At 40.3% G+C, this 18,658-nt stretch overlaps 1 protein-coding gene across 1 annotated transcript in view; it reads right to left on the bottom strand.

Moving 5' to 3' along the window:
• Positions 1 to 17,862, bottom strand: part of DGAT2L6 (diacylglycerol O-acyltransferase 2 like 6) — a 26,883-nt gene extending 9,021 nt beyond the window's left edge. Inside the window, exon 1 of the mRNA XM_032756375.1 lies at positions 17,678 to 17,862. Within this exon, the coding sequence (XP_032612266.1) occupies positions 17,678 to 17,762 (85 nt within the window). The 5' untranslated portion in view covers positions 17,763 to 17,862. The remainder of the gene's footprint in view (positions 1 to 17,677) is intronic.
• Between the last annotated feature and the right edge of the window lie 796 nt (positions 17,863 to 18,658).

The following is an 18,658-nucleotide window of genomic DNA, read 5'->3' as shown; positions in this document are numbered from 1 at the left end:
AGTAGCTAGGATTACAAGCATGTGACACCACATCCAGCTCTAAGTGAGATCATATGGTATTTTTCTTTCTGTGTCTAGTTTATTTCACTTAGCATAGTATCCTCCAGGTTCATCCATGTTATTGCAAATGGCAGGATCTCCTTTTTATGGCTGAATAATATTCGTGTGTGTGTGTGTGTGTGTGTGTGTGTGTGTGACACTTTCTTTATTCATTCATCTGCCAGTGGACACTTAGATTGATCCCACGTCTTGGCTATTATGAATAATACTGCAGTGAACATGAGGGTGCAGATATTTCTTCAAGACACTAATTTCATTACCGTTGGAAACTACCCACTATTTTCCACACTGGTTGTGACAATTGACATTCCTACCAACAGTGTACAAAGATTCCCTTTTATCTATATCCTCACCAAAACTTACCATTTGTCTTTTTGATAATAGCTATCCTAACATGTGTAAGGTGATATCTCACTGTGGTTTTGATTTGCAGCTCCCTGATGACTAATAATGTTGAGCCCCTTTTCATATACCTGTTGGCTATTCGTATGTTTTCTTTGGAAAAATGTCTATTCAAGTCCTTTGCCTATTACAAAGTTTATGTTATTTTATTTTTTTCTATTGAGTGGTATGAGTTCTTTACATATTTTAGAGATTAACCCCTTATAAGATATATGGTTTGCAAATATTTTCTTCCATTCTGTGGGTTGCCTTTTCATTTTGTTGATTGTTTCCTTTGCTAGGCAGAAGATTTTTAGTTTGAGGTACCCCTGCTTGTTTATTTTTGCTTTTGTTGCCTGTGCTTTTGTTGTCATATCCAAAAAATCATTGTCAAGGCCAATGTCAAGGAGATTTTTCCTATGTTTTCTTTTAGGAGTTTAATGATTTCAGGTCTTACATTTAAGTCTTTAATCCATTTCGAGTTAATGTTTGTGTATGTCGTAAGGTCAGAGTCTGGTTTCATTATTTTGCATGAGGATGTCTAGTTCAACACCATTTATTGAAGAAACTATCCTTTTCCCACTGTGTATTCTTGGGACCCATTTCAAAGATTAGTTGACTACAAATGCATGGGATTATTTCTGGGCTGTCTATCTTATTTTATTGGTTTCTGTGTCTGTTTTTATGTCAGTACCACAGTGTTTTGATTACTATGGCTTTGTAATATAGTTTGAAATGAGGAAGTGTGATGCCTCTGGCTTTGTTTTTCTTTCTCAAGATTACTTTGGCTATTCAGGGTCTTTTGTTGTCTCATACAAATTTTAGTATTGTTTTATGTTTCTTTTAAAAATGTCATTGGAATTTTCATAGGGATTATATTGGATCTATAGATCACTTTGAGTAGTATAACTATGTTAATAATGTTAATTTTTCCAACCCATGAACACAGGATATCTTTCAACTTATTTGTGTCTTCTTCAATTTTTTTCAATGTCTTACAGTTTTTGGTATACAGATCTTTCACCTCCTAGGTTAAATTTATTCCTAAGTATTTTATTCCTTTTAATGATATTGTAAATTGAATTGTTTTCCTTCATTTCTTTTTTGGATAGTTTATTGTCAGTGTATAGATATGCAATTGATTTTTGTATGTTCGTTTTATATCCTGATACTTTACTGAATTCATCTATTAGTTCTAACAATTTTTTGGTGGAGTCTTTAGGGTTTTCTATATAAGATTATGTCATCTGCTAACAGAGACAATTTAACTTCTTTCTTTCCAATTTAGATGCCTTTTATTTCTTTTTCTTGTGTAATTGCTCTTGGTAGGACATCCAGTACTGTGTTGAATAGAAATGGCAGAATGAGCACCCTTGCCTTGTTTCTAATCTTAGAGGAAAAGCTTTCAGCTTTTCACCATTGTGTATGATGTTAGCTGTGGACTTTTCATATATGGCCTTTAATATGTTGAGATCCATTCCTTCTATATCTAATTTGCTGAGAGTTTTTATCATGAAAAGATGTTAAATTTTGTCAAATGCTTTTTCTGCACCTATTGAGATGATCTTATGATTTTTATTCTTCTTCTGTTAATGTGGTATATTAGATTTATTGACATATGCATGTTGAACCACCCCTGCATCCCAGGGATAAATCCCACTTGATCGTGGTGTATGCTCCTTTTAATGTGCTGTTGAATTTGGTTTGCTAGTATTTTGTTGAGGATTTTTTGCATCTATGTTCATCAGGGATATGGGCCTGTAATGTTCTTTTCTTGGACTATCCTTGCCTAGCTTTGGTATCAGGGTAGTGCTGGCATTGTAAAAGGAGTTTGGAAGTGCTCCTGCCTTTTCAATTTTCTGAAAGAGTTGGAGAAGGATTGACATTAATTCTTTTTTTTTTCTTTTGACACACACTTTCGCTCTGTTGCCCAGGCTGGAGTGCAATGGCACGATCTCGGCTCACTGCTCCCCGGTTCAAGCAATTCTCGTGCCTCAGCCTCCTGAGTAGCTGGGACTACAGGAGCACCCCACTATGCCTGGCTAATTTTTGTATTTTCAGCATGTTGGCCAGGCTGGTCTCAAACTCACCATGTTGGCCGAGCTGGTCTTGAACTACTGACCACCTATGAAGCTGTCTGGTCCTGGGCTTTTCTTTGTTAGGAGGTTTTTGATTATTGATTAAATTTCATTCGTCATTGATCTGTTTAGATTTTCTTCCTTCATAATTTATTCTTGGTAGGTTGTATGTGTCTAGAAACATATCCATTTCTTCTAGGTTATCCAATTTGTTGGCATATGATTGTTCATGGTAGTCTTTTATGACCTTTATATTTCTGTGTTATCAGTTGTAATGTCTCCTCTTTTATTTCTGATTTTACTTATTTGACATTCTCTCTCTTTTTTCCTTGGTTAGTTTAGCTAAGGGTTTGTTACTTTTGTTTATCTTAGGGTTAGTTTATTCTTTTTTTTCTAGTTTCATGGGATGTAAAGTTAGGTTATTGATTTGTGATATTTCTTTGTTCTTTATGTAGGTATTTATCATGATAAACTTTCCCCTTAGAACTGTTTTTGCTGCATTCTATAAGTTTTGGTATGATGTGTTTCCATTTTCATTTGCCTCAAGATACTTTTTGATTTCCACTTTTAACTCTAACATGAGATAAGAGACAAACGTACTAAAAATAACTACAGCTACAATAATTTGTTAATGGATACATGATACAAAAGATATAAAGTTAAAAGTGATTTACACACTACCATTGCAGTATTCTGAGTATTTTGGATTTGATGATATATTTACCTTTACCAGTGAGTTTCATATTTTTATATGTTTTAATGTTGTTACTTAGTATCCTTTCATTTCAACTTAAACACCCTTCTTTGGCATTTCTTGTAAGGTAGGTCTAGTCGTGATGAACTCCTTTAGCTTTCATTTGTCTGGAAATGTCTTTTTTTCTTGTTGTTAGAGATGGGGTCTCATTTTGTCACCTATGCTGAAGTACTGTGGCATGCTCATAGCTCACTGAAGTTTGAACTCCTGGGCTCAAGCGATCTTCTTGTCTTAGCTTCCCAAGTAGCTGGAAGTCCAGGTAGCCGGACATCACCATGCCTGGGTAATTTTATTATTTTTATTTTTGCAGAGACAGAGTCTCACTATGTTGCCCCAGCTGGTCTCAAACTGGCCTCAAGCAATCCTCCCACCTCAGCCTCCCAACATGCTGGGATTACAGACATGAGCCACCATGCCTGGCTTTGAGAATGCCTTAATTGTTCCTTCATTTATGAATGACCACTTTGCTGGTTATAGTATTCTTCATTGGCAGTTTTTCATCTTTTAGCACTTTGAATGTATCATCCCACTCCCTCCTGGCCTGCAAGATTTCTGCTGAGAAGTTTGCTGATGAGGTTCCCTTGTATGTGGTGAGACTCTTTTCTCTTAATGCTTTCAATATTCTCTTTTGTCTTTGACTTTTGACAATTTGATTATAATGTGCTTCAGGATATTCTTCTTTGAGTTGATCTTGCTTGGGATCCTCTGAGCTTCATGAATCTTGATGTCCATTTCTTTCCTAGGATTTGTGAAGTTTCCAACCATTATTTCTTGAAATAATCTTTCTGTTTCTTTCTCTCTCTTTTTCTTCTCCTAAATTATGGGACTCCCATAATTAGTAGATTCATTTGCTTATTGTGTCCCGTAGGTTTCTTATGCTTTCTTCACTCATTTTCATTTTTTTCATTTTTTGTTTCTCTAATTGGCTAATTTCAAATTACCTATCTTTGTGTTACCCATTTCTTTCTTCTGCATGATCAAGCCTGCTATTGAAACTCTTTCTTTTAGTTTTCAGCCCTGTCATTGTATACATCAGCTCCAGGATTTCTGTTTGGGTCCTTTTTATGGTTTTTATTTCTTTATTAAACTTCTCATCTCATTTATGTGTTGTTTTCCTGATTTTGTTCCGTTGTCTGTGTTCTCTTACAACTCACTGCACTTCAGGATGATTATCTTGAATTCTTCGTCAAGCCTTTAATAGAGCTCCATTTATTTGGGCTGTTACTGGAACTATACTAGTTTTCTTTGATGATGTCATGTTTGCTGGATTATTTGTTATTTGTATAGCCTTTCATTGGTTTCTGTGCATTTGAAGGAGCAAATCAGTCTTTATAGACTGATTTCAGCATGTTTATGGGGGGGCTTCTGCTAGGTCACTGGGTGGGTCCCTGGGCAGGCAGGACAGGCCCGGGACTGTGGCTGAGAAGGGCTAGAACCAAGTCATAGAACTGCCTCAAGGTCTATAGCCAAGACTGAGGCCTGCAGGCCTGCCTCCATGGGCATGGACAGGTGTGCCTCCTGCCAGGTTCCTGGGTGGACAGGACTGCCCTGTACAGTTGAATGGAGCTGGACCCAAGTTATGGGGCTGTTTCAGGATCTGCTGTGGTACCAAGGTTACCAAGCTTGCTTCCTATGGCACAAACAGGCATGACTCCCAGCAAGCCCCTGGGAAGGCATAATTGCTCCCATGCCACAGCAGAGTGTGACCAGAGCTGAGTTATAAGGCTGCTTCAGGGTATACTGCTGGGACCAAGATTGGCAGTCCTGCAACTTGAGGCACAGATGGTTGTGACTCCTCCTGGATGCCTTGGAAGATGATTTTGGTGGCAGAATCAAGGCCAAATGGCATTGTAGCTGAGTTTACAGGGGGATGAGGCTATTTCCAGGTCTGTAACCTTCACCACAGTCAACAAGCCTGGGTGTGGGCCTGTCCTCTCAAAACAGCCTTCCTTGGTGTTGGACTCTACTAGAGTTTTGCAACATCCTACCTGGGTCCAAAATTCCGACAAAGGTACTTTTGTCCACGGATGGCTGCCAGATTCTTGTTGCTCTGGAGAGATGTGATGCACTTCCCATTCACCATCTTGTTGATGTCATACTTGAGTTAATTTTTATAGAGCCTGAAGTGTGGGTCAAGATTCATTTTGCCACATATGGACATCAAATTTTCCTACACCATTCCTTGAAAAGACTTATTCATCCTCCATTGAATTGCTTTTTCATCTTTGTCAAAAATCAATTGACCATATTCATGTATCTATTTCTTGACTCTTTTCTGTTCTGTGGATCAATATATCTATTCCTTCACAAATACATCACTGTCTTGATTGCTCTAGTCTTACACTAAGTCTCAAAATCAGATGGTATAATTCCTTTAACTTTATTCTTTCTCAAAATTGTTTTAATTATTTGTAGTTTCTTTGTTTTTCTATACAAATTTTTGAATCAGCTTGTTTATTTCTACAAAAACTCTTGATGGAGGTTTTTTAATTAAACTTTTTATTTTGAAAAAACAAGATTATTTTAATAAAGTCTTGTTTAATCTTCATCTACATCTAGCCATTGTCAACATTTTACATTTGATTTATCTTTAAATGTAAAAATGTAAGTATATACATATATGTTTGTATTTGAGAACACATCACAGAGATTACAAACTTTTGCTTCTAAATACTTTTTAGCATGTATTTTGCAAGAAAAATGATATTCTCTTCCCTTATAGCACCCACAATGCTATTACCGAATTTGGGAAATTTAATATTTATGCAAAACTATTACCTAATATAGCCTGGCTGCGATTTTTACTTGAATTGCATTATACTTATAGATCAATCTGGGGAGAATTGGCATCTTTACTGTGTTGAATCTTCCAATCTGTGAACATGGTATGTCTCTAATTATTTAGATCTTTTATTTTATTCATCAGCATTTTACAGTTTTTAGCCTATGAATCCTGTATGGTTTATTAGATTTATTCCCAAACATTTTATTTTTGAAGGTATTTAAATAGTATTTTTTAAAAAATTTCTATTTTCAATTCTCCTCTGCTAGTATATAGAAATGTGATTAATTTTTATGCATGATCTTTATCCTGTGACTGGCTAATCTCATTTGTTAGTTCTTGGAGGTTTTTGTTTTATTTAAAGTAGAGTCCTTGGGATTTTCCATACATACTATCATGTCATCTACAAGTAAGGACAGTTTTATTTCTCATTTTTTCCATTCTGTGTGCATTTATTTCTTTTTTTCTTTTTGCCATATTGCATTTGCTAGGGCTTGTAGCATACCGTTGAATACAAGTGGTGAGAGTGGACATCCTTGCTTTGTTTCTAATCTTAGGGCGAAAGCATTTCGTCTTTCATGATGAAGTGTGATGTTAACTGTAGGGTTTTTTTTTTGTAGATGCCCTTTATCAGGTTGAGGAAGTTCCCTTCTATTCCTAGTTTGCTGAGAGATTTTATCATGATTACATGTTGAAGTTTGTCAATCGATATGATTACATGGAGTTTTTTCATGCTTAGATGGTTCATAAGGTAGTTTACATTGATTTATTTTCAAATATTTACACTTGCCTTCCTGGATAAAGGCCACTTGGTCATGGTGCATTATTCTTTGTAATGTATTGCTGGATTCAATTTGTTAATATTTTGTTGCTTTTTTCATTTATATATATGAGGGATCTTAGTCTGTAGTTTTCTTTTCCTTTTTTTGTACTATCTTTGTCTGATTTTGGTATCAGGATGTGGCCTCGTAAATGAGTTGGGAAATGTTCCTTTCTCTTAAGCTTTCTCACAGAGATTGCATAGAATTCGTGATATTTCTTCTGTAAAATGTTTGTAGAATTTGCTGTTGAAACCATCTGGGTCTGAAAATCTCTTTTTGGAAGGTTTTTAACCTTCTAAAATTAAGATTACAGTGATGGGTTATTTATTTCATGTTAGGTGAGTTTTGGTTGATTATGGTTGTCAAGGAGGTCTCCAAATATAACGGCTAATTTGTCTATTTTTCTTTTCAGCGCCATCAGTTTTTGCATCATATATTTTGCAATTCTATCATTTGATGCATGCACATTTAGGATAGTTGTTTTCTTGGTGAATCAGCCCATTTATCATTACATAATGTCCCTCTTTATCCCTGATCCTGACTTTAAAAATAGTTAAACCTGTACAGCCTCAAATTGCTAATGATTACTAGCTTAAGTTAAAAATGGTACCAATATGACCTAAGTGGGTCCTTTCTTCAAATCGTCTCTGATTCCTCTCACTTGCTCACTTAGCCCATAGATTAATAGCCAGTATCTATTGTACACTTATCATGTAAAACTGTTTCACATGGCATAGTTTATTTAATCTTCATAAAGACCCCATGAGAACAGTAATCATTATCATTTTGTGGATGAGGACCTGAGGTTCAGAGCGGTTAAATTGTTCCAAGGTTACACAGCTAGCAGGTGAGTGAGCCAGGGCTGAGAACCAAGATTGTCTTACTCCAGAGACTGTACCCTTAACCACTAAGCTCTAGCTGTTACTTTCCTTCAGTCATTTACCAATTCTTGCCAGTTCTGCCTTCCAGATATCTTTCAAATTATTCTATTTCCCACCTGCATGCTACCACTTGGTCAAAGCCACCATTATCTCTCACCTAGATGACCACCAGTGTCTTCTAAATAGGCTGCCTGCTTCTATTTGAGTCATGATGCAGCCAGTGCATTAAATGCAAGTCTGTCTCTGTCACTCTATAGCATGTAGCCAAGGACATGGCTGGTTTGTCCAAGAGGCATATCTGTGGCTTTATGATTACTTATTGTATCTAAGTTAACTATAAATATAAGAACCTGTGGGAGTATATGGTAATTTAACAATTCAACAATTAATATGGTTTCCCGTGGCCCTTAGGATCAAGTCCAGTCTCCTAACCCTGGCTTAGAAGGGTTAGGAGATCTTGGTGATCTAGTGCCTGGCCACCACCTTGTTCTTTGCATTCCACCATGCTATCTTTTCAGCTCCTTCAAGTGCTCTCTGGCTTCAGGGCTTCTCTGCGTGCCGTCGTCCCCTTTGCCTGGAAAACTCTCTCTTCAGCTCTGTGTCTGGCTAGTTCCTATTCATCTTTCAGGCCTCAAGATAAATGTCATAGGTTCAATATTTTTAGGCCATCTTTGACTTCTTTCCCTTTCCAAACAAACAAACAAACAAAAAACTTCTCCTATCCGTCTTCCTGCCTCTGTCCCCATTGCTACTGCTATTGTCCAGGACTTGATTTTTTTCTAGTCTGGACTGCAGCCTTTTGTCTGCCCTTCAGCTATTGGTTTCTTCCCCTCCAATCCATTTCCCACACCTCTGCCAGAAATTTTTAAAAAGCACAATCACATAATGTTGTTTGCTTCCTCGAAAACCGTCAATATTTTCCAACTGCTGACAGAATAAAGTCTGAACACACTGGCTTGGTATTCAAGGCCCTCACTGGCCTAGCCCCATATATTTTCCCAGCCTCATCTCTCAGTACCCGTATTCACATTCCTTATGCTGCAGCCTAGTATTTCTCAAAGTGTTTCTTAGCCTAGTGTTCCCATGCCCTGTAGGGACATTAGATGATCCAATGTGGTGTATGGATAAAAAGTTATTTTAATGAATAGAGAATAAAAGCAAATTCATGGTAACGATATAAAATTTCCTGTTAAAACACATTAATTTAGGCTACAGAGATGACTTAATTTGAAGAAAAAATATGTTAATAATAGCATAGTTGGTACACAGCTGTAGAAAGAGCCAGAAGATGGGACACAAATGGCTAAAGTATGCGAAACAGGGGCCCGACCACTTTTGTCTACTTCCCATTCCCTCAACTCACCATGTAATTCACATTTCTGTGCCTTTGATGATACTGTTCCCTTATTTTTATTACTCTCTTTCCAACTTTCTGCTTATCAAAATTCTCTCAGGCTTTAAGGTTTAGCTCAAATGACACTTCCTTGTGATATCTTTGCTCATCTCCTGGTCAGAATTAAGGACTCCCTCTTCTGCACACTCCCAAGACATTACTCGTGCTTCTTTCTGGTTCTGCTTCATTTTGTTTGATTGTGTAATTAGTACCTCATATGTCTGTCTCTCTCCCTATCAGACAGTAAGTTTGGCCTTTAGCACAATGCCAAACACAGAGAGATAGCTTATGATAAATATTCACTACATTGAATTATAGTAAAGGAAGAAGTTCGATTTCAAAATTCTCCAAGTTGCAGGTGAAAGTTAATAGGAAAAGAAACCTTATTCCAAACAAGGAAAGACCATCTGAAGTTATAAGGTGTGCAAGTGTGTGTAAGGATATAGGCAATGAGTTATTTCCAGTGTAAGGTGAAAACCTATAATTCTTATGGGTGAAAACATTATGTTTCATGTTTCGGGGCAATGACCTAAATCTGAATGTGGGCAATGCTTGCCTAATCTAGTCAGTTGGCTCAATGCCTTCAGAAATTTAAAAAAAAAAAAAAAAAAAAAAAAAAGAGTAGTTTGTCAAAGAGGAATTTCTGTGGCTTTGTGATTACTTGTTGGATCCAAATAAACTATAAATATAAGAACTTGTAGGAGTGACAGGTAATTTAATAATTCAATAAACATTGATGAGCCTACCTCATATGAAATCTCTATGTTAAAAGCCATGGGGACAGGGTTGGGAACTGGAAAGGGGAGGGTGAAAGGAGTAAATATGGAAATGATGAAAATAATGCAAGCATGGTCCTTGATACCATGTATTGACCATTTGTTGTGAAACAGCACTCTGTTCAGCACTTAATGTATATTATCTCATTTAATGTTCTTGCAATCCTCATAGGTGGATAATTTTATTATCTCGTTTTACAGATGAAGAAACTGAGAATCAGAGAGATCATGTATCTGTACTCCAAGCTGTAGGAAAAAAAGTAGATAGCATTCATTATGTGCCAATAACTATTTTAAGTACCTCATGTGTATTAACTCACATTAATACATGTAGAAAACAAAATTCCTGTCTTGGAGAAGCTCTGGGTTTCTTGTGAAAGGTAAGGTTCAAAGTTGAATTTTGGAGGAAAGGTAGGATTTTTGTCAGATGGATTTGTAGAGGAAGGGTCCTCCATGCACAAAGAAGAGCTTGAACAAAGGCCAGGAGATGGGAGAGTCCGAGGCCTGTGAGTAAAATCATTACCTGCAAAAACACAGGCAGCCTAAGGAAGATGAAGCTGGGAAGGAAACTGGAGAGATTAGGCCTGTTGCTGAAGGAAATGAATAGCCAGTAAAGGTTATTAAGCAGAGAGCAGAAGAGTAGCATGATCGTGTCTGTTTCAGGAAGATAATCTGGAATAAGCGTGAGGGCAAGAGAAACTATAGGCAAAGAGATCAGCTAAGAGTTTTGGCATTCAGATGAAAGCCAATAGGAACCTGAAATAGGCTACTATTTCACATACCAATTTGAAAGTCACCAAGGAGGTAGAATTTTCTGCCCAACGCAGCTGATTTGATGCTGGGGTGATGGAAGGGGATTAATGAAAGATGCCGTGATGGGGTATGTGGGAATGCATCAAAGTCTAGGCCGGGCATGGTGGCTCACTCCTGTAATGCCAGCATTTTGGGAGGCCAGGGCAGGAGGATCCCTGGAGTCCAGGAGTTCGAGACCAACCCAGGCAACATAGTGAGACCTCAGGATCATGAACCTGATTTGAGGTGCATGATTATGATCATACCACTCACCACCCTCACCTGGGAACAAAAACGAGACTCTCTCAAAAAAAAAAAAAGAAAAAGCCTCTATCTGCTTATTTATCATTATTCTTCCTGAAGATGCAATAAAGTCAGTGTCTAAGGTGTCTGCCTCAGAGGAGTGGTTGTCACTCCTCTCTTGATCAAGTGGCAAGGTTGACAAGGTTGGTAGTATCTTATCAGGTGTGGTGGTTGGGCTCCAAGTAGTCAATTTCGGTAGTTAAAAGGAAGAAAATGAACATGTATTGAGGATTTTCTCACCTCAAAGATCTCTGGAACAGTCTTGAGAGGCAGGTACTGTGCTATTTCTGTTATGGTACAGGGTGAATGACTTACTTGCTCAAGGTCACATAGAAAATAACAGAGACTCACTTGCATAAGGTCTCATAGCAAGTAAGTGACAGAACTGGTCTGAAGACTATGTTCTATTTTTATTTATTTATTTTGAGACAGGGTCTCACTCTGTCACCCAGGCTAGAGTGCAATGGGATGATCACAACTCACTCTAACCTTTACTTCTTAGGCTCAAGTGAGCCCCCCATTTCAGCCTGCACAATAGCTGGGACCACAGGCATGCACCACTATGCCTGGCTAATTTTTTGATTTTTTTTTTTTTCTGTAGAGATGGAGTCTCACTAGGGTGCCCAAGCTGGTCTTAAACTCCCAGGCTCGAGCCATCCTCCCACCTCGGCCTCCCAAAATGTTTGGATTACAGGCATGAGCCACTGCACCCAACCTGTTCTATTTTTTACAGTACCAGAAACCAGAGAAAGAGGGCAGGCCCACAAACCCAAAAAGGATGTCCAAGGGAGAGAAAAAAGAATAAGAGTGAATTTAAAGATTTCTGCTGAGGAAGAAGAAATCTGGAAGACCTTCAAGTTAGTGTCAAGCTTGGTCTTGCATGAAATATAATAATGATAAGAAAGGGCTCCTGTTCTCATGATGCTTATTGGGTAGAGGGCACAGAAGATATAATGGCTGCTACCCAGCCTATTCTCACAAAATGCTCTAGACTTTCAGAGGCAATGTAGTCTTGGGTTGTCTGGAAAATGTTACAGAGAAGATATGACTTAAGTAATATCTAAAAGGAGGTGCTGTCCCTGGATAGTCCAGGAAGCGCTATCACGCCATCTTTCCACTAGCAGGAGTAGTGGGAGTACTGGGAGCAGAGGTGAAGGAGTGGGAGAATACATTTCCCGTTTGTTTAGTGAATAGATTGCCTGGAACGCAAGGCAATCACGTAGGGAAGAGTAAGAGGACAAGCTGGCAAGGGGTTAACACCAGAGAGTGGAGGAGGGCTTTGAATGCCCAGTCTGATACCTTTATACATCATCACTTAGGCAATGGGAAATCACTGACTATTTTTGAGCAGGAGAGGGATGTAATCAAATATGCTTTTGAGGCGGTGGCTCACGCCTGTAATCCCAGCACTTTGGGAGGCCGAGGCGGGTGGATCACAAGGTCAGGAGATCGAGACCATCCTGGCTAATACGGTGAAACCCCGTCTCTAATAAAAAATACAAGAAAATTAGCTGGGCGTCGTGGCAGGCGCCTGTAGTCCCAGCTACTTGGGAGGCTGAGGCAAGAGAACGGCGTGAGCCCGGGAGGCGGAGCTAGCAGTCAGCCAAGATTGCGCCACTGCACTCCAGCCTGGGCGACAGAGCGAGACTCCGTCTCAAACAAAACAAAACAAAACAAAATTAGCTGGGTGTGGTGGCACACACCTGTAATCCCAACTACTTGGGAGGCTGAGGCAGGTGAATTGCTTGAACCCCGGAAGCGGAGGTTGCAGTGAGCCGAGATTGCCCCACTGCACTCCAGCCTGGGCAACAGAGTAAGATTCCGTCTCAAAAAAAAAAAAAAAAAAAAAAAAAAAAGATGCTTTTGAAAGACCTCCAGAAGTAGGCACTGGAATAGATTGGAGAGGGTGGAGATCAGAGGTTAGACGATCAGGAAAAAGGATATTGAGATAGTTTAGGGGGATGGTGATACAAGCCCAGAAGAGATGAGGGAAAGCCATCCTCTGAATGAAAGCTGGCCCTCAGAGGGGCTGTCACAGCCACAGCCTAATTCTAAGCACATGAATATTTGTGTTCCAAATCTCCTTCAAGCCATTTTCTCATTCCTCTCTTCTTGCTTCCTCCCTCCTTCTTGTCCCTCTGCCTTTCCTCCATTTTCTCTATTTCCTCCCCATTACTTCCAGTAATGCTCAGTAATCAACTATGATTCTGAACATCATTTGGGAAGGAGGGGAAGCACTGAGGGAGGCTCTGAGCAAGATAGAAGGAAGGAAGGAAAGAAGGCGAGAAAGAAAAGGAGGAAAGAAGGCGAGAAAGAAAAGGAGGAAAGAAGAGAGGAAGGCAGACATTTCTGTAGGAGCATTTCCCATGGACCAGGCTGAGAGGATGGGGATACTCAGACTTAGAGGGATTGCAGTACTTGTTTGGAGTCACATAGCTAATTGCCATCTAAGTCTGATGAACTCCAGAACTCATGTCCTGTTTGCCATTCCACAGTGATTCCCTTTCCTGTCCCCCCTGATCTGTTCAACTTATGTAATATTTTCTTATTCTGATACCCTAATATCACTTTGTCATGGCTCTTTCACTCACCACAGTCTGTCTTACATTATAGTGATCTGTGTATGTGTCCAGCACTGGCACATAAAATGCAGACGATGATTGAATGAATGATTGGTTTATCACTCTTACTAGATAGTAAGGAGCCTGTAAGGATCTCACAGCAAGGACAGCCCAAGATCATATCATTAGTATTTAATCTATAACTGTTGGATTGAACATATTTGAATGTCTTAGGCACCTCTGTGGGCATCACGCCCTGTTGGACACTGAAGCTACCTTGGTAACCTTCAAGACCCAGGATCTGTGTTATAACTTCTAGCATAATCACTAAAAGAACAGAAACAAGATGTATAGCATCTAAACTAGAAGAGAAAGACAAATGGAATGGTAAAGCTAATCAGTCTAAAAGAAGTCAAATCAAATGGCCAACAAGCACATGAAAAGATGCTCAACATTACTGATCATCAGGGAAATGTAAAGCAAAACCACAACGAGATCATCTCACACCCATTGGGATGGCTATTATTTAAAAAACAGAAAATAAGAAGTATAGGTGAGGATGTGGAGAAATTGAAACTCTTGTGCACTGTTGGTGGGAATGTGAAATTGTGCAGCCATCGAGGAAAACAGGATGGCAGTTCCAAAAAATAAAAATAAAAACAGAATTACTGTGTGATCCAGGAATTCCATTTCTGGATATATATCAAAAGCATTGAAAGCAGAGTCTCAAAGAGATGTTTGTATGTCTATATTCATAGCAACATTATTCACAATAGCCAAAATGTCAAGGCAACCTAAATGTCCATCAATAGATGAATGGAAAACAATATGTGGCATATCCACACAAGGCACTGTATAACTCAGCCTTTCAAAGGAAAGAAATTCTGACACATGATACCACATGGGTGAGCCTTAAAGCCATTATTCTAAGTAAAATAAGCCAATCATGAAAGGACAAACACTGGAATAATAATTCTAATTATATGAGGTACCTAGAATAGGCAAATTCATAGAGACAGAAAGCAGAATGGTGGTTGCCAGGGGCTGGAGGGAGGTGGAATTAGGGAGTTATTGTTTAATGGATACAGAGTTTCAGTTAGGGAAGATAAAATTCTGGAGATGGATGGTGGCCATGCATTGTGAATGTACTTAATGACATGTACTTAGAGCACACTTAGAAATGGTTAAAATGGTAAATTTTATGTTCTTGGTATTGTACCACAATAAAAATAACTTTGAAAAATGAAGGGGAAAAAATCCCGTTTATTCTTTATTTTTATTTTTATTTTTTATTTTTTATTTTTGCTTGAGACAGAGTCTTGCTCTGTCACCAGGCTGGAGTGCAGTGGCACAATCTTGGCTCACTGCAACCTCCGCCTCTCTGGTTCAAGTGATTCTCCTACCTCAGCCTCCCGAGTAGCTAGGACTACAGGCACACGCCACCACACCCAGCTAATTTTTCTATTTTTAGTTGAGATGGGGTTTCACCATGTTGGCCAAGATGGTCTCGATCTCTTGATCTTGTGATCCACCTGCCTCGGCCTCCCAAAGTGCTGGGATTACAGGTGTGAGCCACTGCACCTGGCCCCATTTATTCTTATGTGTTTCCACTGAAGACACATAGGTATCACCCCCACTCCACTCCTCCAGCTCTTCTGGGACAACTAGAAACCGTTGAGATTTGGGGGTAAAGGGGCATTACTTGGAGGCTAATCCTCACCTTCTTGGTCCCTCACATATCCAGTTGTCTGATACACTCTCTACTCTATACCCAGCAGGACACAGTGTCCTTTGAGAGGGGAAATGAAATAGAGAAAAATACATAGGAGAAAGTATCATTTTCTGGCAGAAAAATGAGTACATTTTAATTAGAAACGCTGCCTCGGCCCGGCGCGGTGGCTCATGCCGGTAATCCCAGCCAGCACTTTGGGAGGCCAAGGTGGGCGGATCACCTGAGGTCAGCAGTTTGAGAACAGCTTGGCCAACATGGCGATACCCCGTCTGTACTAAAAATACAAAAATTAGCCGGGCGTGGTGGCACACACCTGTAGTCCCGGCTACTCGGGAAGCTGAAGCAGGAGAATCGCTTGAACCCGGGAGGCGGAGGTAGCAGTGAGCCAAGATCCCACCATTGCACTCCAGCCTGGGCGACAAGAGCGAAACTCCATCTCAAAAAAAAAAAAAAAAAAAAAAAAAGCTGCCTCAGAAGAGCATTCTTGGGTGGGAGAGGCCCTGCACCTAAAAGGACCCGCTCACATAGCTCATCCCCTCTTGACGTCTTTCCCCTGCTCTCTCTGCCCCATCTCTGCCCACTCTTTCTGGGATCCGGATTTGACGCGGTTGCTGCCACCCCAATAGCAAGTCTCTTAGGACATTCCTGTGCTCCTCACTTTCCTGGCTGAGGGTCAGAACTTATCAAAGGGGTCTTTTTGAGGAAGTTAGGGGAAATGCAAAAGAAAACAAAAGGAAACTGTGAAAGTCTAGAAACAACTAAGTTTACTAACAAAATCACTTTCTTCTCTCGATATAGCTGAAGTCAAGCCATCAATGGGCTTAGCATGTTTTGATTTTAATAAGGCTTAATAAGTCTGCATTTTGAGAAGGCTGTGGACCCCTCTGGCCATCTGGTGAAGCCATGGACCCTTTCTCTGAATAATATGTTTAAATGCACAAAATAAAATACACAGATTTACAAAGGAAACCCATTATATTAAAATTCAGTTATCAAAATATTACCCACAATGTGATATAGTAACATATGTGCTTCTTGATGTATGCATTAAATAACCAGATCTAACAGCAGTGCCAATAACTACTGGAATTTTGAAGTAGTCGTGAACATAAATGAAATTTCGAGATGCCTGCAACAACTGTAATATGAAATGCAAATCTCTGTGATGTCTGTTACTGACACTCACAGGTACTCCTAACACTTCGTGGGTTATTGTCTACATTCATCATTGAAGGAAATACTACATTTCAATTAGAGGTTAGTGGAAAGAAAGAGGCAGTTTTATTCATCCCAATTCAAAGTAACCCCCATCCACCCTGAATTTTTGGTCTATAGGATCCTGATTGAGAGCCTCTGCTCTAAGGGTCATATAGCCTCCCATGGGTTGGAACCAGCTGTCTCCTACCTGTCTCATCCTTCAGGATGACATTATTTCTCCTCATCCAGTTTTCAGGCTTGCATCTGTAATTGACCGCCCCCAAATCTCTGGTTTCTGGCAGGGAAAATCTTGGAACTGTCAGCCCGTTTGCCGTTTGCACTCCAGCCTGGGTGACAAGAGTGAAACTTCATCTCAAAAAAAAAAAAAAAAAAAAGCTGCCTCAGAAGAGCCTTCTTGGGTGGGAGAGGCCCAACACTGTTGACTTCTGTGCCGTGAGTCCACGGAACAACTGGCTCTTTCTCAAAATTCTGTCTGAGATGTCACTCAGGCAGCCCTCAGATTTTCCAGAATTCTCTCACCATAACCATAGACCAGAAAATCACTTTACACCTACCTAGTAACACCCCTGTAAGCCACCACCACTTCTGCCCTGTCCCTGAATATGACTCTTTTCAGCTAGTTCATAGGGGACAGCTCCTGAGAAGACTGGAGTGATTTTTTTTTTTTTTCATCTTGAGACAGAGTCTTGCTCTGTCACCCAGGCTGGAGTGCAGTGGCATGATCTCGGCTCACTGCAAGCTCCACCTCCCAGGTTCAAGTAATTCTCCTGTCTCAGCCTCCCAAGTAGGTGGGATTACCAGTGCATGCCACTATGCCTGGCTAATTTTTGTATTTTTTTTTTTTTTTTAGTAGAGACGAGATTTCACAATGTTGGCCAGGCTAGTCTCAAACTCCTGACCTCAGGTGATCCACCTGCCTCGGCCTCCCAAAGTGCTGGGATTATAGGCCTGAGCCACCGTGCCTGGCCTGGAGTAATCTTTAAACCAGAACAGCTGCAGCCTCACTCCTGGCCTTTGTGCCAGCCAGATCCTTCCCAGAGGGTGGAGATCAACCAGATGATCTCGTTGGAACCCTCCTCATCTGGAGATTGGCCACTCTTTTGGTTTGTTCCCCATGTGCTCTCCAGCCCTTGGGGTTCACTCACCTAAAAATATATAGACTGGGATCCATTGCAAAACAAAGAAGGTTTGGAGGCCCTCCTGGAGATCCAGTCGGGAGAAGAAGGCCATGGTTATGGTGCTGTTCTGTTGTGGCAAGAAGCCTAACCAGAAGGTCAAAACTTCTTAAGCTGAGTTGATTATAGATGCTTTGCTATAATCTCTTATTGTGGAGTGAGATTAGCTGCTGGGGTTTTGTCAGGCGTGACCAAACCTTTCCTCCACTGCCCCGCCCCAACTTCCTACCCACACATCAGGTTGCAGATCAGGCAATATAATTGATCTCCCCAGTAGTATCCTTTCTCCACGTGTGCCCAATTGTAATGAAGCAGAAATGGCCCTGGGGTGGCTCTAGCGGGGGGGGGCACTCTTGATAAATCAGTGCAGGAAGAGAGTAGCTTGGACCTCAAATAGGACCTCCGAAAATCACCCCACTCCCTTTCCCTGCTTAAGAAAAGGGACTTGGCAGCCACACTTGTTTCTGCCCTAGTGGTTACCCTTTGTCTCCTCTTGTCTTCTGCTGAGTCACGTAGCCCACTGGGGCTGTGTTTCTGTACCGGATATCTGTTAATAGACTCTTCAGATCCCTCTTTGTGCCTCTAGTCCCAAGGGACCTGCCTCAGTGGCCAGATACCTTATCATAGAGCGGGAGAAACATTGCACAGAAGGAAGACCTGGCTCCCAGTCCCAGCTCTGCCATGCTCTTCCTGTGACACCTTTGGAAAATGTTACATCTCTCCAGAGCTCAGTTTGAGCATTCATTGCTAGAATGCAATGTAGGTTAGGGGCATAGACTTTAGAGCCAGATAGCTGGGGTTCACATCTCAGCTCTGTCACTTACAAGGTGGTGAACCTCTATGCCCCAGTTTCTCCATCTGTAAAAGTGGGACTATAATAGTACCTACTTCTTAGGGTAGTTCTGAGGATTAGATAAGTGAATGAATATAAAGTGCTTAGCACACAGCCTG

Source organism: Hylobates moloch, unplaced genomic scaffold (assembly GCF_009828535.3).
Source record: "Hylobates moloch isolate HMO894 unplaced genomic scaffold, HMol_V3 SCAFFOLD_7, whole genome shotgun sequence".
Lineage (NCBI taxonomy): Eukaryota > Metazoa > Chordata > Mammalia > Primates > Hylobatidae > Hylobates > Hylobates moloch.
Note: the sequence above shows the minus strand (reverse complement) of the source record. Positions and strands in the feature narration are given on the sequence as shown.